Source organism: Aquarana catesbeiana, linkage group LG04, assembly GCF_042186555.1.
Source record: "Aquarana catesbeiana isolate 2022-GZ linkage group LG04, ASM4218655v1, whole genome shotgun sequence".
Taxonomy (NCBI): Eukaryota; Metazoa; Chordata; class Amphibia; order Anura; family Ranidae; genus Aquarana; species Aquarana catesbeiana.
The window spans coordinates 244,398,689-244,414,639 of NC_133327.1; the positions used below are offsets into that span (position 1 = coordinate 244,398,689).

Genomic DNA, 15,951 nt, shown 5'->3' on the forward strand with positions numbered 1-15,951 from the left:
CTGTTATAGTCATTGTATATATATAAACGTAAATGGTATGCCACGGCAGTAGAATTATTGTTTTTTTGATGTTGTTCCCTCTCCCATTTGGTCACCATATAAGACAACTGTATTAGAGGTCGACCGATATATAAGCCGATATTTGTCGTTTTTTAATTAATCGGCATCGGCCGATTGTGCTGATAAAAAAGGCCGATTATAACTTCAACGCGACTTGCAAATGACTTCTGTAATAGAAGTCAATGCAAGTTGCCTGAAGTCTTCATGGAGCAACTTCTCTCCTCCCTGGGCAGTCTGCCAAGTCTGAGAAAAGAAGCTAAAAAGATACAGTGTTTCTACTTATCAATGAACTGAAGTGTGTAGGAGTTGTCAGTTTAACCATTTAAAGACTAAATCTTTTCTGACACTTGTTGCTTACAAGTAAAAATCCTGTATTTTCTGCTAGAAAATCACTTAGAACCCCCAAAAATTATATATATTTTTTTCAGCAGAGACCCTAGGGAATAAAATAGCGGTTGCTGCAATATTTAAAAAAAAAAAATACACTAATGAATTAAAAAAAAAAACTAAGCAGTAAAGTTAGCCCATTTTTTTTTCGTCCAAAAGTTTTGATTACCTGTTTTTGTTTATTTCATATTTAACATATAGTTTTTTTTAATCTAAATTATACATACAAGTGAACTGATTGGAGGTTTGTTTTGTTTAATGTTTAAATGTAAGAAATTTTCTGTATCACTTAAGGTTGCTTTCACACTGGAGTGGGCAGGCGTTGACGGTAAAACGCTGCTAGTTTTAGTGGCGCTTACCGTCATTTTAGCGGCGCTATTCGGCTGCTAGTGGGACGCTTATAACCCAGCTAGCGCCCGAGGGAGGGGTTAAATGTGAAGCGCCGCTGCCGAAATCGCTTTGCAGGCACTTCGGCAGCGGTGCCCATTCATTTCAACGGGCAGGAGTGGTGGAGGAGCGGTATACACTGCTCCAAAGATGCTGCTTGCAGGACTTTTTTAACATCCTGCCAGTGCATCGCCTCAGTGTGAAAGCACTCGGGCTTTCACACTGAGACTGCCGTTTTGCAGGCACTTTACAGGCACTATTTTTTAGCCCAAAAGCACCTGAAAAACGCCCCATTGTGAATGAGGTCTAACTGTTAGATTTTATGAGATGAAGGGGAAAAGTAAAAAAAAAAATCTGCTTAACATATCGACCCCAAAAAATTGGCATCATATATCGGCCATCGGCCGCTGCGATTTCTAAGCATCGGCCAGAGAAAAACCCATATCGGTCGACCTCTAAACTGTATGTGTTTCTGATACAAATTGCTAATAATGTAGAAATGCTGAAGCAGACATCCCAACCTGCAGAAACTCATTTCAGGGAGGTGGCACTTCGCACCCACAATGCCCACCCCCCGCGGCAAAATATTATTTAAATCACTTTTTCAATATTTTTTCGCAGTGCTTCTGGGGAAGGGGGTGGGGGTGGGTGGTATGTGGATGGCGTCAGTAGTTTTATTTTATTTTTAATAAATGATTTTTTTTACAATTTAATTTGTTTTTTACTTTTTCATTTTTTTAGAATTATTTTACATTTGTTTATATTATATTTTTTGGGGGTTTTGGTGAGATGTCAGGGGTCTAAACAACCCCTGACATCTCCCCTTTGAGACAAAGGGACTGAGGACACACATTCCCTAGTCCCTTTCTTGGCACTAAAGATGAATGAACAGGAGACAGAGGCTCCTGTCCATTCATAAACTTAGCAGAGTAACACAGTTTACTCTGCTCATTTATCACAGGACACAGTAATGATCTTGCTCGCTGTGAGAACAGGGGAGGGGCGGAGAAGGACATGGAGGGTGCCAGAGGAGAACGGGGGTGGAGAAGGACATGGAGGGGGCCGGAGCAGAACGCGGGTGGAGAAGGACATGGAGGAGAACAGGGGCAGAGAAGGACATGGAGGTGGTCCGGGAGGAGTAAACAGCAGCTGGGGATGATCTGTGCCGGTGGAGAGACAGCTGTCTCCCTGTATAGCTTTTTAGCTGACAGCCGCGAGAAGGAGAAGCGGCTGTCAGCTAAAAATCTATACAAGGGAGATATGTGATCACAGTTGATCCCCGCCGCACCGATCATTCCCGGGAGATCAGGAGGCGCTTGCGGGAGCTGCCGCAGAAATGCAGGCGTCTCCGGCACCTTCCGGGAGACTTGAGATGTCTGCTGAAGGGTGAAGGTAACGAGGGCATACTTTTAAGCAATAATTGTATGTGTGGTAGATAGAAACTTAAATATGAATATTGTAATTTAATAACAGCCTTGTAGAGGCTCTAGAATTATGTGTTTTAAAGATTAAGATAGTAATTTTTATTATCCTTACTTAAAATGTATAAGATTTTATTATATATGTTACTGTTGTCATAGATTTATACAACCATCTTATAAGCCCCATCAACATTTTTGCACTATTTTTGGTAAAAGAAAGGATGTCCAATCTTTGTGCAGCTCTAGCACTGTTGGTAATAAATGATTTGAATAGAGTGGGGAAGAATTGCTACCTGTATTTTGGGCAAATTTCCCTTCGTATCCTAGTAACAGGCAGAAACTGTACAAGAAGACACAGGCAGCAATAGTAGCAATTAAAGTAGAACCGTTGCTTTCACAAAATAATAAAAATTATTGAAAAAGTATGTAATACAAATGCAAACCATCATTAAAACAAGACAGTGGATGTTGCCAAGACCTTACAAATTAGTTTTTGCCAGTACAAGAATGATGTACAATGTTACAGGTTATGGCAGTGGTGGGCAACCTTTTGAGCGCAGTGTGCCAAAAAATGTTTTCAAAGAAATTGAGTGTGCCGATTTTATAACCATAAATGTCAACTTCACACTCTCAATCACGAAACTGATTTTTTATAAAGTAAATGCTGTAAACTACTTGAGTAATAGTGACTAATTACCATCCTGCACTCTCACGCCTCAGATCAGCCCCAATTCCTGCACCTCCAGTCGTCAGATCACTGTACTGTCCCCCCTGCTCATCTGTCCCACCACTGTTACCCACTGAACATCTGCCTCTGTACCCCCCTGCTCATCTGGCCCGCCACTGTAACCCCCTGCACATCTGCCCTGCCTCTGTACCCCCCTGCTCATCTGTCCCGCCTCTATACCCCCCTGCTCATCTGGCTCGCCACTGTAACCCCCTGCACATCTGCCCTGCCTCTGTACCCCCCTGCTCATCTGTCCCGCCTCTGTACCCCCTTGCTCATCTGTCCCACCACTGTAACCCTCTGCACATTTGTCCCACCACTGCAGCCCCCTGAACATTTGTCCCACCACTGCAACCCCCTGCACATTTGTCCCACCACTGTAACCCCCTGCATATTTGTCCCACCACTGTAACCCCCTGCATATTTGTCCCACCACTGTAACCCCCTGCTCATCTGCTCCACCACTGTAACCCCCTTGCTCATCTGCCCCATCAATGTACCCCCATTCTCATCTGCCCCACCACTACCCCTCTGCACATATGCTCCAACGCTGTACCCCCACGCTCTTCTATCCCACAGCTGAACCACCTTCTCATCTGTTCTAACACTAAACCTATCTGCTCATCTGCCCCATCACTGTAACCCCCTTTCTCATCTCCCCCACCACTGTACCTCCTGCACATCTATCTCACTTCTGTATCCTCCTGCGCTTCTGCCCCACCACTGTAACCCCCTACTCATCTGTCCCACCAATGTACCTACTTTCTCCTCTGTACTCCCCTGCACATCTGCCCCACCTCTGTACCCTCCTTGCTCTTCTGCCCCACCTCTGTAACCCCCTGCTCATATGTACCGCCTTTCTCCTCTGTCCTGCCACTGTACCCTCCTGCACATCTGCCCCACCTCTGTACCCTCATGCTCTTCTGCCCCACCACTGTAACCTCCTGCTCATCTGTCCTACCAATGTACCTCCTTTCTCCTCTGCCCTGCCACTGTACCCCCCTGCACATCTGCTCTGCCTCTGTACCCCCCTGCACATCTGCCCTACCTCTGTACACCCCTGCTCTTGTGCCCCACCACTGTAACCCCCTGCTCATCTATCCCACCAATGTACCTCCTTCCACATCTGCCCTACCACTGTACCCCCTGCTATTCTCTCCCACCGCTGAACCCCCGTCTCATCTGCCCCAACACTGAACCCTCTTGCTCTGCTCATCTGTCCCACCACTGTAACCCCTCCTCATTGGCCCCAAACTGAATCCCCCCTGCTCAGCTGTCCCACCACTGTAACCCCCTGCTCTTCTGTCTCACCGTTGAACCCCCTTCTCATCTCTCCCACCACTGTACCTCTTGCACATCTGCCCCACCAGTGTACCCCCCTGCACATCTGCCCCACCAGTGTACCCCCCTGCACATCTGCCCCACCGCTGTACCCCCCTGTTCTTCTGTCTCAACACTGAACCCTCTTGCTCTGATGTCTCAACACTGAACACCCTTCTCATCTCTTCCACCACTGTACCTCCCTGCACATCTGCCCCACCGCTGTACCCTCCTGATCTTCTGTTCCACCTCTGAACCCCTCCTCATTTTTTCCACCACTGTACCCTCTTCTCATCTATGATATGCGTGATATGCAGAGTGGTGCAAGGAAGCAGAGATAAGACACATCTACATGTCCTTGCACACTCATCCCACTGATCTGCCTCTCACATCCAGCCCACATGCTTGACACATACAAGCATCTGGAATGGATGCGCAATGATGAGCTCAGGTCAGGGGCATTTTGGGCGTGATTTTCATTGTTCTGAATAGAATACTGGCTGTGGCTTAGAGGGGGCACAGTGCAGGGGTTCAGTTCAGTAGTAACGCAAAGGTTCATGAGTAAGTGACGCAAAGTTCAGGGGTCAGGAATAAATGACGCAGAGTTCAGAGGTTGGGAGTAGATGATGCAAAGCTGAGGGGTCAGTAGTAAGTGACACATACACATAATTATATAACTATATTTCAACAAAGTTCCCAGGAGCTCAAAAGTAATTCCACAAACTGTGATTGGCTTTAGCAGTGGCCAATGACAATCTTCCCCCTCCTGGAAACAGGGACCGCCCCCCTAGCAGAACTGCACCCAATCTCTTCCCCATCACAAGAGCTGAAGTTCGCAGCTACAGCAAAGTTAGAGAACCAAACAATGTTTCCCATCTTTTACAATTTGTGGGGGCACAGTGCTTACCCCTCAGTGCATGGTGGGGAATTCTGAGATTGAAATGCATTAGTGCGGCAAAAACTGTGTCTCACCGACACTTCTCTGTGCTGCTCTGCTGATGGGGAGGGAGTCGAGTGCCAGCAAAAGAGGCTTTGTGTGGCACCAGTGCCTGGGGTTGCCTACCCCTGGGTTATGGATTAGTGGTATCCACAAAATAGTACAAGTAACAAATCGGATAGATAGGTCCCGGGATATATCATCTTTTCGGGCCGCCAGCCAAATGGCCCTATAGGCTTCAATAAAGGCAAAGTTATCACTTTCCAGGAGTGAGAACAAAAAGAGAAAAAAAGAAAAGAAGACGACTGTGCAAACAAAAAAGCTGTATCAAAGACATTAGGAAGTCAAAATGGCGCTAGGCATTGAGTAGAACCGTTTCATTGACAGCTGTCAAAGGAAGCAGTTTCTCCTCCCTTGCAGTCATGTCTTTCTCTCAAATAGAAACAGAAACATAAATGGCAAGAAAATTGGGCTTCTGACCCTTCCCTGCTCTGTCTAAAACCAAATAAAATATTTAATAGTTCCACTTTAAAGAAAACCTGTTATAATAATCCTATATAACCTACATTGCTGATGCCCTTCTGAAAATGCTGGTTACAAGGCTGCCATGTTAAATCTATGGTTTTTACTTAATAAGTATTTGCTTTGGAGCAGAGATTCATAAAGCTATAAACTCCGAACTCCAGATTTGCATACTTTCTCTGGGTCAGTAAGGCATTGAAGCTTTTGGCTCAGGATGAAAACTGGCATTTTTAGGCAAAGAGTCACATTGGCACCCTGCAAACAACATTTTTCTAATGGGCGTTTTTCGTGCCTACACACGACCAACCAAAGTTCAACGGATTTGTACGTGATGACGTACGACCAGACTAAAACAAGGAAGTTCATAGCCAGTAGCCAATAGCTGCCCTAGCGTCAGTTTTTGTCCGTCGGACTAGCATACAGACGAGAGGACTTTTCAACCGGACTCGAGTCCGTCGGAAAGATTTGAAACATGTCCTAAACCCAAAACGGTCTGTACAGAGGGAAAGTTGGGGGAGGCAGCAAGATGCCACCTTGACCTGAACTTGTTGGGGGTGAACTAGTAAGACCATTTCAACATTTTTCCAATCTGTTTAACCTCTGTTACTTTGGGTAAGCCTTGGCTGGCAGTGTCTTTGGGGACAATCCAAACATAAGGCTGATTTGTCTTGTGAAGATAACACAGGAATTGTGCAAAAGACATAGGAGAGCCCAGAATTTCTGACATACTCAATAGGTATTTTTTGAACTTATCAAACAGATATAACAAAACAACTTCTATGGCACATTTAACAGAACCAAAGGGAGCAAATAATAGTTCATTGCTAGTGTTTGTGTACTTTTAGCTTCTGTATGAGGCCTGGCTATGTATAAAGTGAGTGGCCAATACTGCAGTCTATAAATATTACTACTGATTATTATTCTATGTGTTTCACTATGATGTATGGACATCTCAGCACTTACATATGACAGCTGGCTTAAACCTTATTTGTAACCAAGTGTTCTACAGTGCTATAAGGCCCACCGTGACTTTTTTTAGGCTTCTTAAGAACATAAAGCTATCCATTTTTGTTGGATTTGACAGATTTATGAATTGCTGGAAGGATAAGCTTGAGTTGTGGTTTTGTTAGCAGATTTAGCAATGTGAACTTCATTTTGAGTGTAATCAAAATAGATTTTTTTTCCTTTCATGTTCAGTCAGCTGTTTTTTTTTTTTTTAGTTTTGTGGTAAATACATACAACATCAAACCGCATGTTGCGGAAACCAACAACCGGTCACAATAAAAATGTAACCAGTTTACAACAACAAAATACACAAAGAAATAAAAGCAAAAACAATACAACACTTGCCCAGACAGATATGTACATTCTTTGAACCTCCCAGTCGAAGGTAGGTATAAAGTCAACTAGCTTGATGATGACACCTTATTCAACTATACAGGATAATGCCTATATTTTGGTTCCCCAGCCCCCCCCCCACAAATCAGAATTTAAGGACCACAAATTAAAAAAAAAAACTCAATAAATCCTTTCTTTAACATGAGTTCAGTCAGTAACCACCCATAACCCCAGAAAAACTCTCCTCCTGTCTTTATATTCAATACCAAGGACCATCAACTATATCCATTTTTAATGTAATCTGAAACTGTGTCAACAGATGCCATCCAACCCCCTCAAACCTTGTCGAATTTGGCCAAAGCCCCACTACCCAGGTAAGTTGCTTTGTAAAAAAAAAAGTACTGCCTTGTTGACCAGAGATTTCCAGGATGCCAAAGTTGAGGTAGAAGAACTCTTACATGATAGGATAATCAGTTTTTTAGTATAAAACAGCAGGAGGGTGAGAAGAGTTCGTATAGCCCTAGTAGTGGCCAAAGGTTCAACAAGGTGCAGCAAGTATACTTCAATTGACAGGGGAATCGAGATAGAGGTGACCGACCTGATATACTGCGCTACGTCTTGCCAGTAGGGCTTAATGTGGGGACAGTCCCAAAATATGTGCATGAAGCTTGCAAGGGGTGCAGTAGCAGTCAGCTGTTAGTTTGATGCTACCAAATAAAATATCTTTGTAAACTGTGTATTATTTTATGATTGTTTTAGTTTACAAGTGAGAATACATCTACTGTAATTAGTTGTGTGTCTAAAGATGTTACACATAAGGGGTAATAGCCAAAAAAATGTCACAGTTGAGATCCAGTTTCTAATTAGACTGTCTGAAATGTTTTTTTAGTCTTGCACACATGGGAAAGTTTAGCTTTGTTCGGTCCTAGAATGTTTAAATGTCATGACTGATTGTGCCCTTAGCAATTGATGCATGTTTTTTTGTTGCCTTGATTCCTCAGGAGTGGACTATGAATGCCAGTAGATATTTACACCTTAGCTGAAACCTCTGGAACAAAGTCTGTTAGCCAATTTTGATATCCCTTGTTGTACCTCAAGATAACACTAGCACAAACTGGAGACCTTGAATAGACAAAGTAACAATCTTTGGAATCCCAAAAATGCAAATAATAAGACTCTTTTGAGCATGAGCTACAATAATTGTGCCAAATAGGGACAGCAGACCCGATAACTAACGCAACAAAGGCCAGACACAAATTTTTTTTATAGCAAAGCTTCTCTGTGACAGAGTATTTCATAAGAGTTTGTCTTATGCTGCAGGTCCTGGTGGCATGAATGCGAGGGATGAACTTTCACTTTTCTTATTTTTTGGTGAGAGATCCAGCTGTTTGAGAAAGTATGCTGGCTTGTTAATAAAACAGTCATAAAAATAATCTTCCGCAGTCACACCCATCTGGCTACTGTCTAATATCTCTGGTCAACCTAAAGTGATATTAAAGGCTCCTGTCCAGTGCCCCCATACAGGCAGCTTGCTCGCTCCCAAACCCCTGCTCTGTGTGTCCATTCACGGCTCAGCCCCACCCCGGCTCTCTCTCGTCATTGGACCACTGGCTGTGATTGACAGTACCGGGAGTCATTGGCTACTGCTGATATCTCAGCCGATGAGGAGGGAGAGACCCGGGAGAGCCGAGGCTCTTGTGCAGATCGCTGGATCTACATGGGGCTCAGGTAAGTTTTGGTGGGGGGGGTGGGAGGAGCTGCTGCACACAGAAGTTTTTTTACCTTTATGCATGAAGTTAAAAAACCTTCTAAGTCTTTAGAACCACTTTAAATATAACTAATGAGTTTATATCAGTCTACTTTAAAAAAAAAATTAAAAATTAAAGGTTGGTACTTCTTATTTTGACAGATATAACTCGCATTATTCAACTAGACCTGGATCTGAAATTTAAGACCAACATTCGTGAACTATTTGAGGAGTTTGACAACTTCCTCCAGTCTTCGGTCATTGGGATTGCCCAAGAAATGCAACCAGTATACAGGTAAAGGAACTTTTATACCATGTCATAGGCTAACCCACTTTTCTAGTTGTCTGTGTAAAGAAGAAAGAAATCCATTTATAACATTATAATGGGTCTCATTACCACCCCCAAAACACAGATAGTGTATGTAATGGCATTTTTTTTTTGTTTTGTATAGAATTTGGCAGGGTTAGACTCTGTTAAGATTTTTATTGATGCCTATGTCTTTGTTATTGAGATCAGTCCATCTGTTTTTATTGGTGACCATTGTTTGTACAGAATGTGATGGGAAATCCAAAAAGCTGTAAGCAGAATAAGCGAGGAGGGTAAATCTTTCAATGGGGACACCTGTTTCAGTGACCGCTATGCTATGTAAAAAGGAATTCCCTTCATTTTGGGAGATTCTCTTGAATCTCCCGTTGCATCTCTGGGACAGGAAGTGAAGGGAAATCTTCCTAATGGCACACAGACTGCAACAAATAACATGACAGGGGTTTTAACCCTTCCCTACACTTTCCACAATGTTTTAAAAAATGTTTCCCCATCATCTACCAGGACAGCTGCATAAATGATGATTGGTTCCGGTTGCAAGAAAACCCACCCCCTTGGCCTCAATTCTGTTTGTATTTTCTACCACATGGAACAACAAGGTGTTTGTTTTGACTGACTGGATGGGCTTTGGGATGGGCCATGGTGGAGCAGGTCTGTGGTTGCATTTTCCTGTGGAAGAGTTTAAGTACTTTCTTTAGGTAGTCACCAAGGTCTTGCCTTATTTAACAGACATTCGTTAAGTCAGTCAAAATCTCCACTAGATTCACAGCCCTACTCAATTATTTTGAAAGGGCGATATGGCTAAAGTCATGGAGCAGAAATGTTACTTCCAAATGTAAATGATGTGGAGTCCCATTTAAGGGTATTATACTGTTCTGAACTTGATACTGTCTTATCTAGATCAGCAGAAAAAGGTAAGACGTTTTCTAAACAGAAAAAAAAAATTCAGGAATAGACGTTTCTTTTTTCAAGGTTGACAGGAATATTCTCAGCTGAACCCCGACACCATGAAAAAGTGGTGTCTCTATAAATACAGGCCTTTTTAATCCTACAGATTCCATTCCCAAGGACCAAAATGACGCAGACTCAGGTGTCTGGGAGAGAATGGTTTGGTTCAGGCATAAGTGGGTCAGAGTTTCTGCCAGCACCTTTGTTTTTCTGCTCCAACAAGTGGGGAAACCATCTGGGATTCCTAAGCCCCCCCCCCCCCCCCAAAAAAAAAAAATTCTGACTCGTCCACCGAGAGCTCAGGTAAACAGGTAGAAGTGTTCTTCAATTGCATTCAGGTTTTCATAAGCAGAACACAATACAACTCCTAATTCATAAAAAGTTGGGAAAAATATGCATTAAAAACAGAATGGAATGATTTGCAAATCTCATGAACCCATATTCTATTCACAATAGAAAACATAAATATTTAAACAGCGAAAATGCACCATTAAAAACAATAAGGTCATTTTGAAATTGATGGCAGCAACAAATTTAAAAAAAAGTTGGGACAGAGCAACAAAAACCTGGACAAATAAGTGGTGCTAACAAGGAATTAGGTTAATTAGCAAAATGTCAGTAACATAACTGTGTATAAAAAGAGCACCTTAGAGAGTCTGTGAAAAGATGCGTCTAAAAATTGTTAAACAATTTCAGAATAATGTTCCTCAACATAAAATTGCAAAGACTTTAAAGCGGAGTTCCAGTCATATTTTTTTTTAACATAATCAGCAGCATTAAATCTAAATACCAACCTTTGGGAATTTTTTTTTTTACTCACCTTTTCTGGTCTGTTGCTAGGGGGTCCCTCATAATCTGCCTCTTTCTCTCCAAGGCGCCTGGCGTCATTTCCCTCGGCGCCCGTGCTCGCTAGTGCTCCTGGGAAATGTCTGTCATCATTTCCCAGGAGTCACTGAGCAGCGCCGAGGGCTTCATTGCTATCACAAGGGGGCGGGCACTTCCGACGACGCTGTCCGTTGTGATGGCAATGCTAGAAGTGTACGGCGCTGCACCGTACATATGGCGCATGTGCGAGTACGAGTGGTGCATACTGGTAGCTTAGCTGCACCAGAGCCTGGAAGATAGTGCTTGTGGGCTTCTCATGCCCACAAGCACTATGGAAACTTGTACAAAACAGGAATATAAGATGTATTCCTCTCTAAAGTCGGCAATCGAGCGCTGATTATTAATACAAACGTGAGTGCTTTAAATATCCATTATAAACAAAAGATATGGATATTAAAAAAAAAAAAAAACGTGGGAAATCATCAAAAGGTTCCAAGAATCTGGAGGAATCTGTGTGCGCAAGGGACAAGGCCGAAATGCAATATTTGATGCCCGTAATCTTTGGGTCCTAAGATGGCGCTGCATTAAAAACAGGCATGAATCTGTAATGGACAGCACTGCATGGGCTCAGGAATACTTCCAAAAATTACTGTGTTGTTCGACATGCCAAACAAGAGTGCAAGATAAACAGCAATCATGCAAAAAAGCCATATCTGAACATGCACCAGAAAATGCGCGCTCTCAAGACTCCAGCAACTAGTCTCATGGGTTCCTAGATGTTTATAGAGTGTTGTTAAAAGAAGAGGGGAAGCTACATCGTGGTAAACATGTCCCTGCCCCAACTTCTTTGAGAGGTGTTACTGCTATCAATTTCAAAATGACCTTATTTTTTCTTAAAATGGTATACATGAATGTGAATACAATGACGGTCATTGCAACTTTTTATCTCGCACGGTATTTGCGCAGCAATTTTTCAAACGTTTTGTGCTTTAAAAAAAAATAAAATCGTAAAGTTAGCCCATTTTTTTTTGCATAATGTGAAAGATGAAGTTACACCAAGTAAATAGATACCTAACATGTCACGCTTCAAAATTGTACACGCTCATGGAATGGCGCCAAACTTCGGTACTTAAAAATCCCCACATGCGACGCTTTAAAAAATTTTACTGGTTACATATTTTCAGTTGGAGGCGGTCTAGGGCTAGAATTATTGCTCTCGCTCTAACGTTCGCAGCGACGCCTCACATGTGTGGTTTGGACACCGTTTTCATATGTTGGCGGGACTTACGTATGCGTTTGCTTCTGTGTGCAAGCACACGGGGACAGGGGCACTTTAAAAAAAATGTTTTTCTTATTGTTAATTTTACTTTACATTTTTTAGTTTGACACTTTAAAAAAAAAATGTGATCACTTTTATTCCTATTACAAGAAATGTAAACATCCCTTGTAATAGGAATATGGCATGATAGGTCCTCTTTACAGTGAGATCTGGGGTCAATAATACCCCACATCTCACCTCTAGGCTGGGAAGCCTGAAATAAAAAAATAAAAATAAAACAACCTCGGCTTCCCAGCCGAGGCGCCGCCGTTTTTTTAAATGCAGAGGCCGGGCGTGACGTCATAACATAGCGCCCGGTCTCCGACGATCATAGAGACTCCGGCGACCATCTGGTCTGCCGGAAATCTCTATGGTGAACATTCAGGGCCGGCAGATCCATTCTCCGACTCACCGATCGCAGTGGTGAGTCGGTAGAATCACCGGAGGGCAGCAGGGGGGGGAGGTGTCCCCTCCCGCCGCCCCGTAAGAATGATCAAGCGGCTGATCATCCTTATGGTGTAGGGAATCGCCGGCTGAAATAGCCGATATCTGAATGATCATAGAGATCATAGAGACTCCGGCGACCATCTGGTCTGCCGGAAATCTCTATGGTGAACATTCAGGGCCGGCAGATCCATTCTCCGACTCACCGATCGCAGTGGTGAGTCGGTAGAATCACCGGAGGGCAGCAGGGGGGGGAGGTGTCCCCTCCCGCCGCCCCGTAAGAATGATCAAGCGGCTGATCATCCTTATGGTGTAGGGAATCGCCGGCTGAAATAGCCGATATCTGAATGATGCCTGTATCTACAGGCATCATTCAGATATACTGACACAAAGCCCAGGACGTCATATGACGGCCAGCTGTCTGCAAGTGGTTAAAATTTCTCAGGTTTTTATTTTCTATTTTGAATAAAATATGGGTTTATGAGATTTGCAAATCATTGCATTCGTTTTTTTCGTAGATTTTACACAGCGTCTCAACTTTTTGAAATTGGGGATGGAACAGTGTTTTCCCGAAAATAAGACCGGGTCTTATACAGTGGGGACAGAAAGTATTCAGACCCCCTTAAATTTTTCACTCTTTGCTATATTGCAGCCATTTGCTAAAATCATTTAAGTTAATTTTTTTCCTCATGAATGTACATAAAGCACCCCATATTGAGAGAAAAACACAGAATTGTTGCCATTTTTGCAGATTTATTAAAAAAGAACTGAAATATCACATGGTCCTAAGTATTTTTGGGAAAGATGCAACAAGTTTTTCACACCTGGATTTGGGGATCCTCTGTCATTCCTCCTAGCAGATCCTCTCCAGTTCTGTCAGGTTGAATGGTAAACATTGATGGACAGCCATTTTTAGGTCTCTCCAGAGATGCTCAATTGGGTTCAAGAGCCCATTCACACCTGAGCGTTTTGTAGCTTGAAGCTTCAAGCTACAAAACGCTTGAGGGGAAAAAATCCATTATTCTCTATGGAGATGGTTCACATCTCCACTCCAAGTCGCCTGAAGCCCTACGCCTGAAGCTCAAACAAGTTCTGGACCCTTTTTTGTCGCGCGAATTGGGCAGATTTGGGTGTTTTTGGAGCAGGAAGCAGATGACAAAATCTAACAACATAGCAACAAATGATGAAACAGATGATCATTTTTCCTATTGGCTAATAAAAAAAATTGCCAAAGCTCAAAAACACCGGACAACGCTGCATGGAAACGCGCAAATATGCCTGAAAAAACGCGTGACAAAACGCTGGAAGAAACGCTCAAAAACGATACGCTCAGGTGTGAATGCAGCCTTAGTCAGGGCTCTGGCTGGGCCATTCAAGAACAGTCACGGAGTTGTTGTGAAGCCATTCCTTCATTATTTTTGCTGTGTGCTTAGGGTCATTGTCTTGTTGGAAGGTAAACCTTCGGCCCAGTCTGAGGTCCTGAGCACTCTGGAGGAGGTTTTTGTCCAGGATATCCCTGTACTTGGCCACATTCATCTTTCCCTCGATTGCAACCAGTCGTCCTGTCCCTGCAGCTGAAAAACCCCCCCACAGCATGATGCTGCCACCACCATGCTTCACTGTTGGGACTGTATTGGACAGGTGATGAGCAGTGCCTGGTTTTCTTCACACATACCGCTTAGAATTAAGGCCAATTAGTTCTATCTTGGTCTCATCAGACCAGAGACTCTTATTTCTCACCATCTTGGAGTCCTTCAGGTGTTTTTTTTTTAGCAAACTCCATGCCGGCTTTCATGTGTCTTGCACTGAGGAGAGGCTTCCGTCGGGCCACTCTGCCATAAAGCCCCGACTGGTGGATGGCTGCAGTGATGGCTGACTTTCTCCCATCTCCCGACTGCATCTCTGGAGCTAATTTGTTTTGTAAAACGATTATACCAGTATAAGGTGCATTGTGTCTCCCTTTGTAACTGTATTATGGAAAACACCTTCTTTACAGCGCCCCTTGGTGCTCACATGACCTGTCTGAGCTCCTCTTCTCCGGTCTGAGATCCCCACTGACGTCAGCCCACTCCGAGCACTGCTGAGGGAGGGTCATGTGAGCGCTGTAAAAAAGGTATTTTTCCATAATACAGTTACAAAGGAAGACACACGGCACCTTATACCGGTATAATCTTTTTACAAAACGGATTACATTTTTTTACATGGACTTTACTAAGGCTTATTTTCGGGGTAGAGCTTATATTGCAGCCCTCTCCGATAATCAGGCTAGGTCTTACTTTCGGGGTAGAACTTATTTTCAGGGAAACCCAGTAGTAACTGTACAAACAATTCAGTTTGTTCAAGACAGAAGCTGTCTGGAAATTACAGTGTGATCATAAATCTAAAGCTGTTTAATAAATATCCAAACTACAAGAAATTCAGCATGAAAAGCATCTATTTGGTACAAAAGATTTTGAAAAGGGATGCTTACAATGTTACTCTAGATCTGTATGACCTTCACATTCCAGTTTATCGGCTTCATCAGCAGTATCTCAAACTTGCAGTCCAGACAGCAGACCGTTTTCGATTCAATCCTAGGTTTTGCCATTCAGTCTCTCGGCGTCAGCCAGAATATTTAGCTAAAGTATTGGCTAAGCCGATGTCACACTTTTTTATCTGCAAAAATCTGGTTCTTCCTTATCTGGACTATGTCCTCCTGTTTGCTTAGATTCTTGTCATAGCTTCACAAGGTGCTGGAGACCCTTCAGGCCATGGGGTAAATATTAAAATAGGAAAAACCCTCTTTCTTTTGCAGTTTTTCTGTGTTACAATATAGAGTCAAGATGCCAAAAGACACTTTTATATATATTTATATGAATTGGTTGTATTGGATACTTTTTTTGCACGGAACACTTTATTTCTGCATGGGACACTTTAATATGAGAAATGAAATGGAAAATATGAATTATTGAAAGCACGTGTCACTTTCATTTGATATTTTTTTTTTTTGTCACTTTTGCATATTGATAATTTTGTTGAAACTCTTTTTACATCATATTGTAATTCACTAATTGGTGCTAGCACTGTTTCACTATTTATTAATTTGCTGGGTGATAACCTCACAATAGACAACTGCTGCATATAACTACTGTATCTCTGTGGCGCAGTACATTTATAATTTCCCATTTAGGAACAGTGCTGGATAGGTATTTGGGAAGAATTCTTCAATCCCACTGACACCAGAGTTTAACCCTTTCGCTGTCAGC

At 42.9% G+C, this 15,951-nt stretch overlaps 1 protein-coding gene across 2 annotated transcripts in view; it reads left to right on the forward strand.

The window, feature by feature from the left end:
• The window catches only part of XXYLT1 (xyloside xylosyltransferase 1), a 407,388-nt gene that overhangs the window by 212,296 nt on the left and 179,141 nt on the right, over nt 1-15,951 (forward strand). For both annotated transcript variants that reach the window (XR_012243816.1, XM_073626344.1), the window contains exon 3: nt 9,009-9,141. Coding sequence is in view for 1 of the 2 variants with exons in the window: in XM_073626344.1 (XP_073482445.1) it covers nt 9,009-9,141 (133 nt within the window). In the remaining variant the exon portion in view is untranslated. The remainder of the gene's footprint in view (nt 1-9,008; nt 9,142-15,951) is intronic.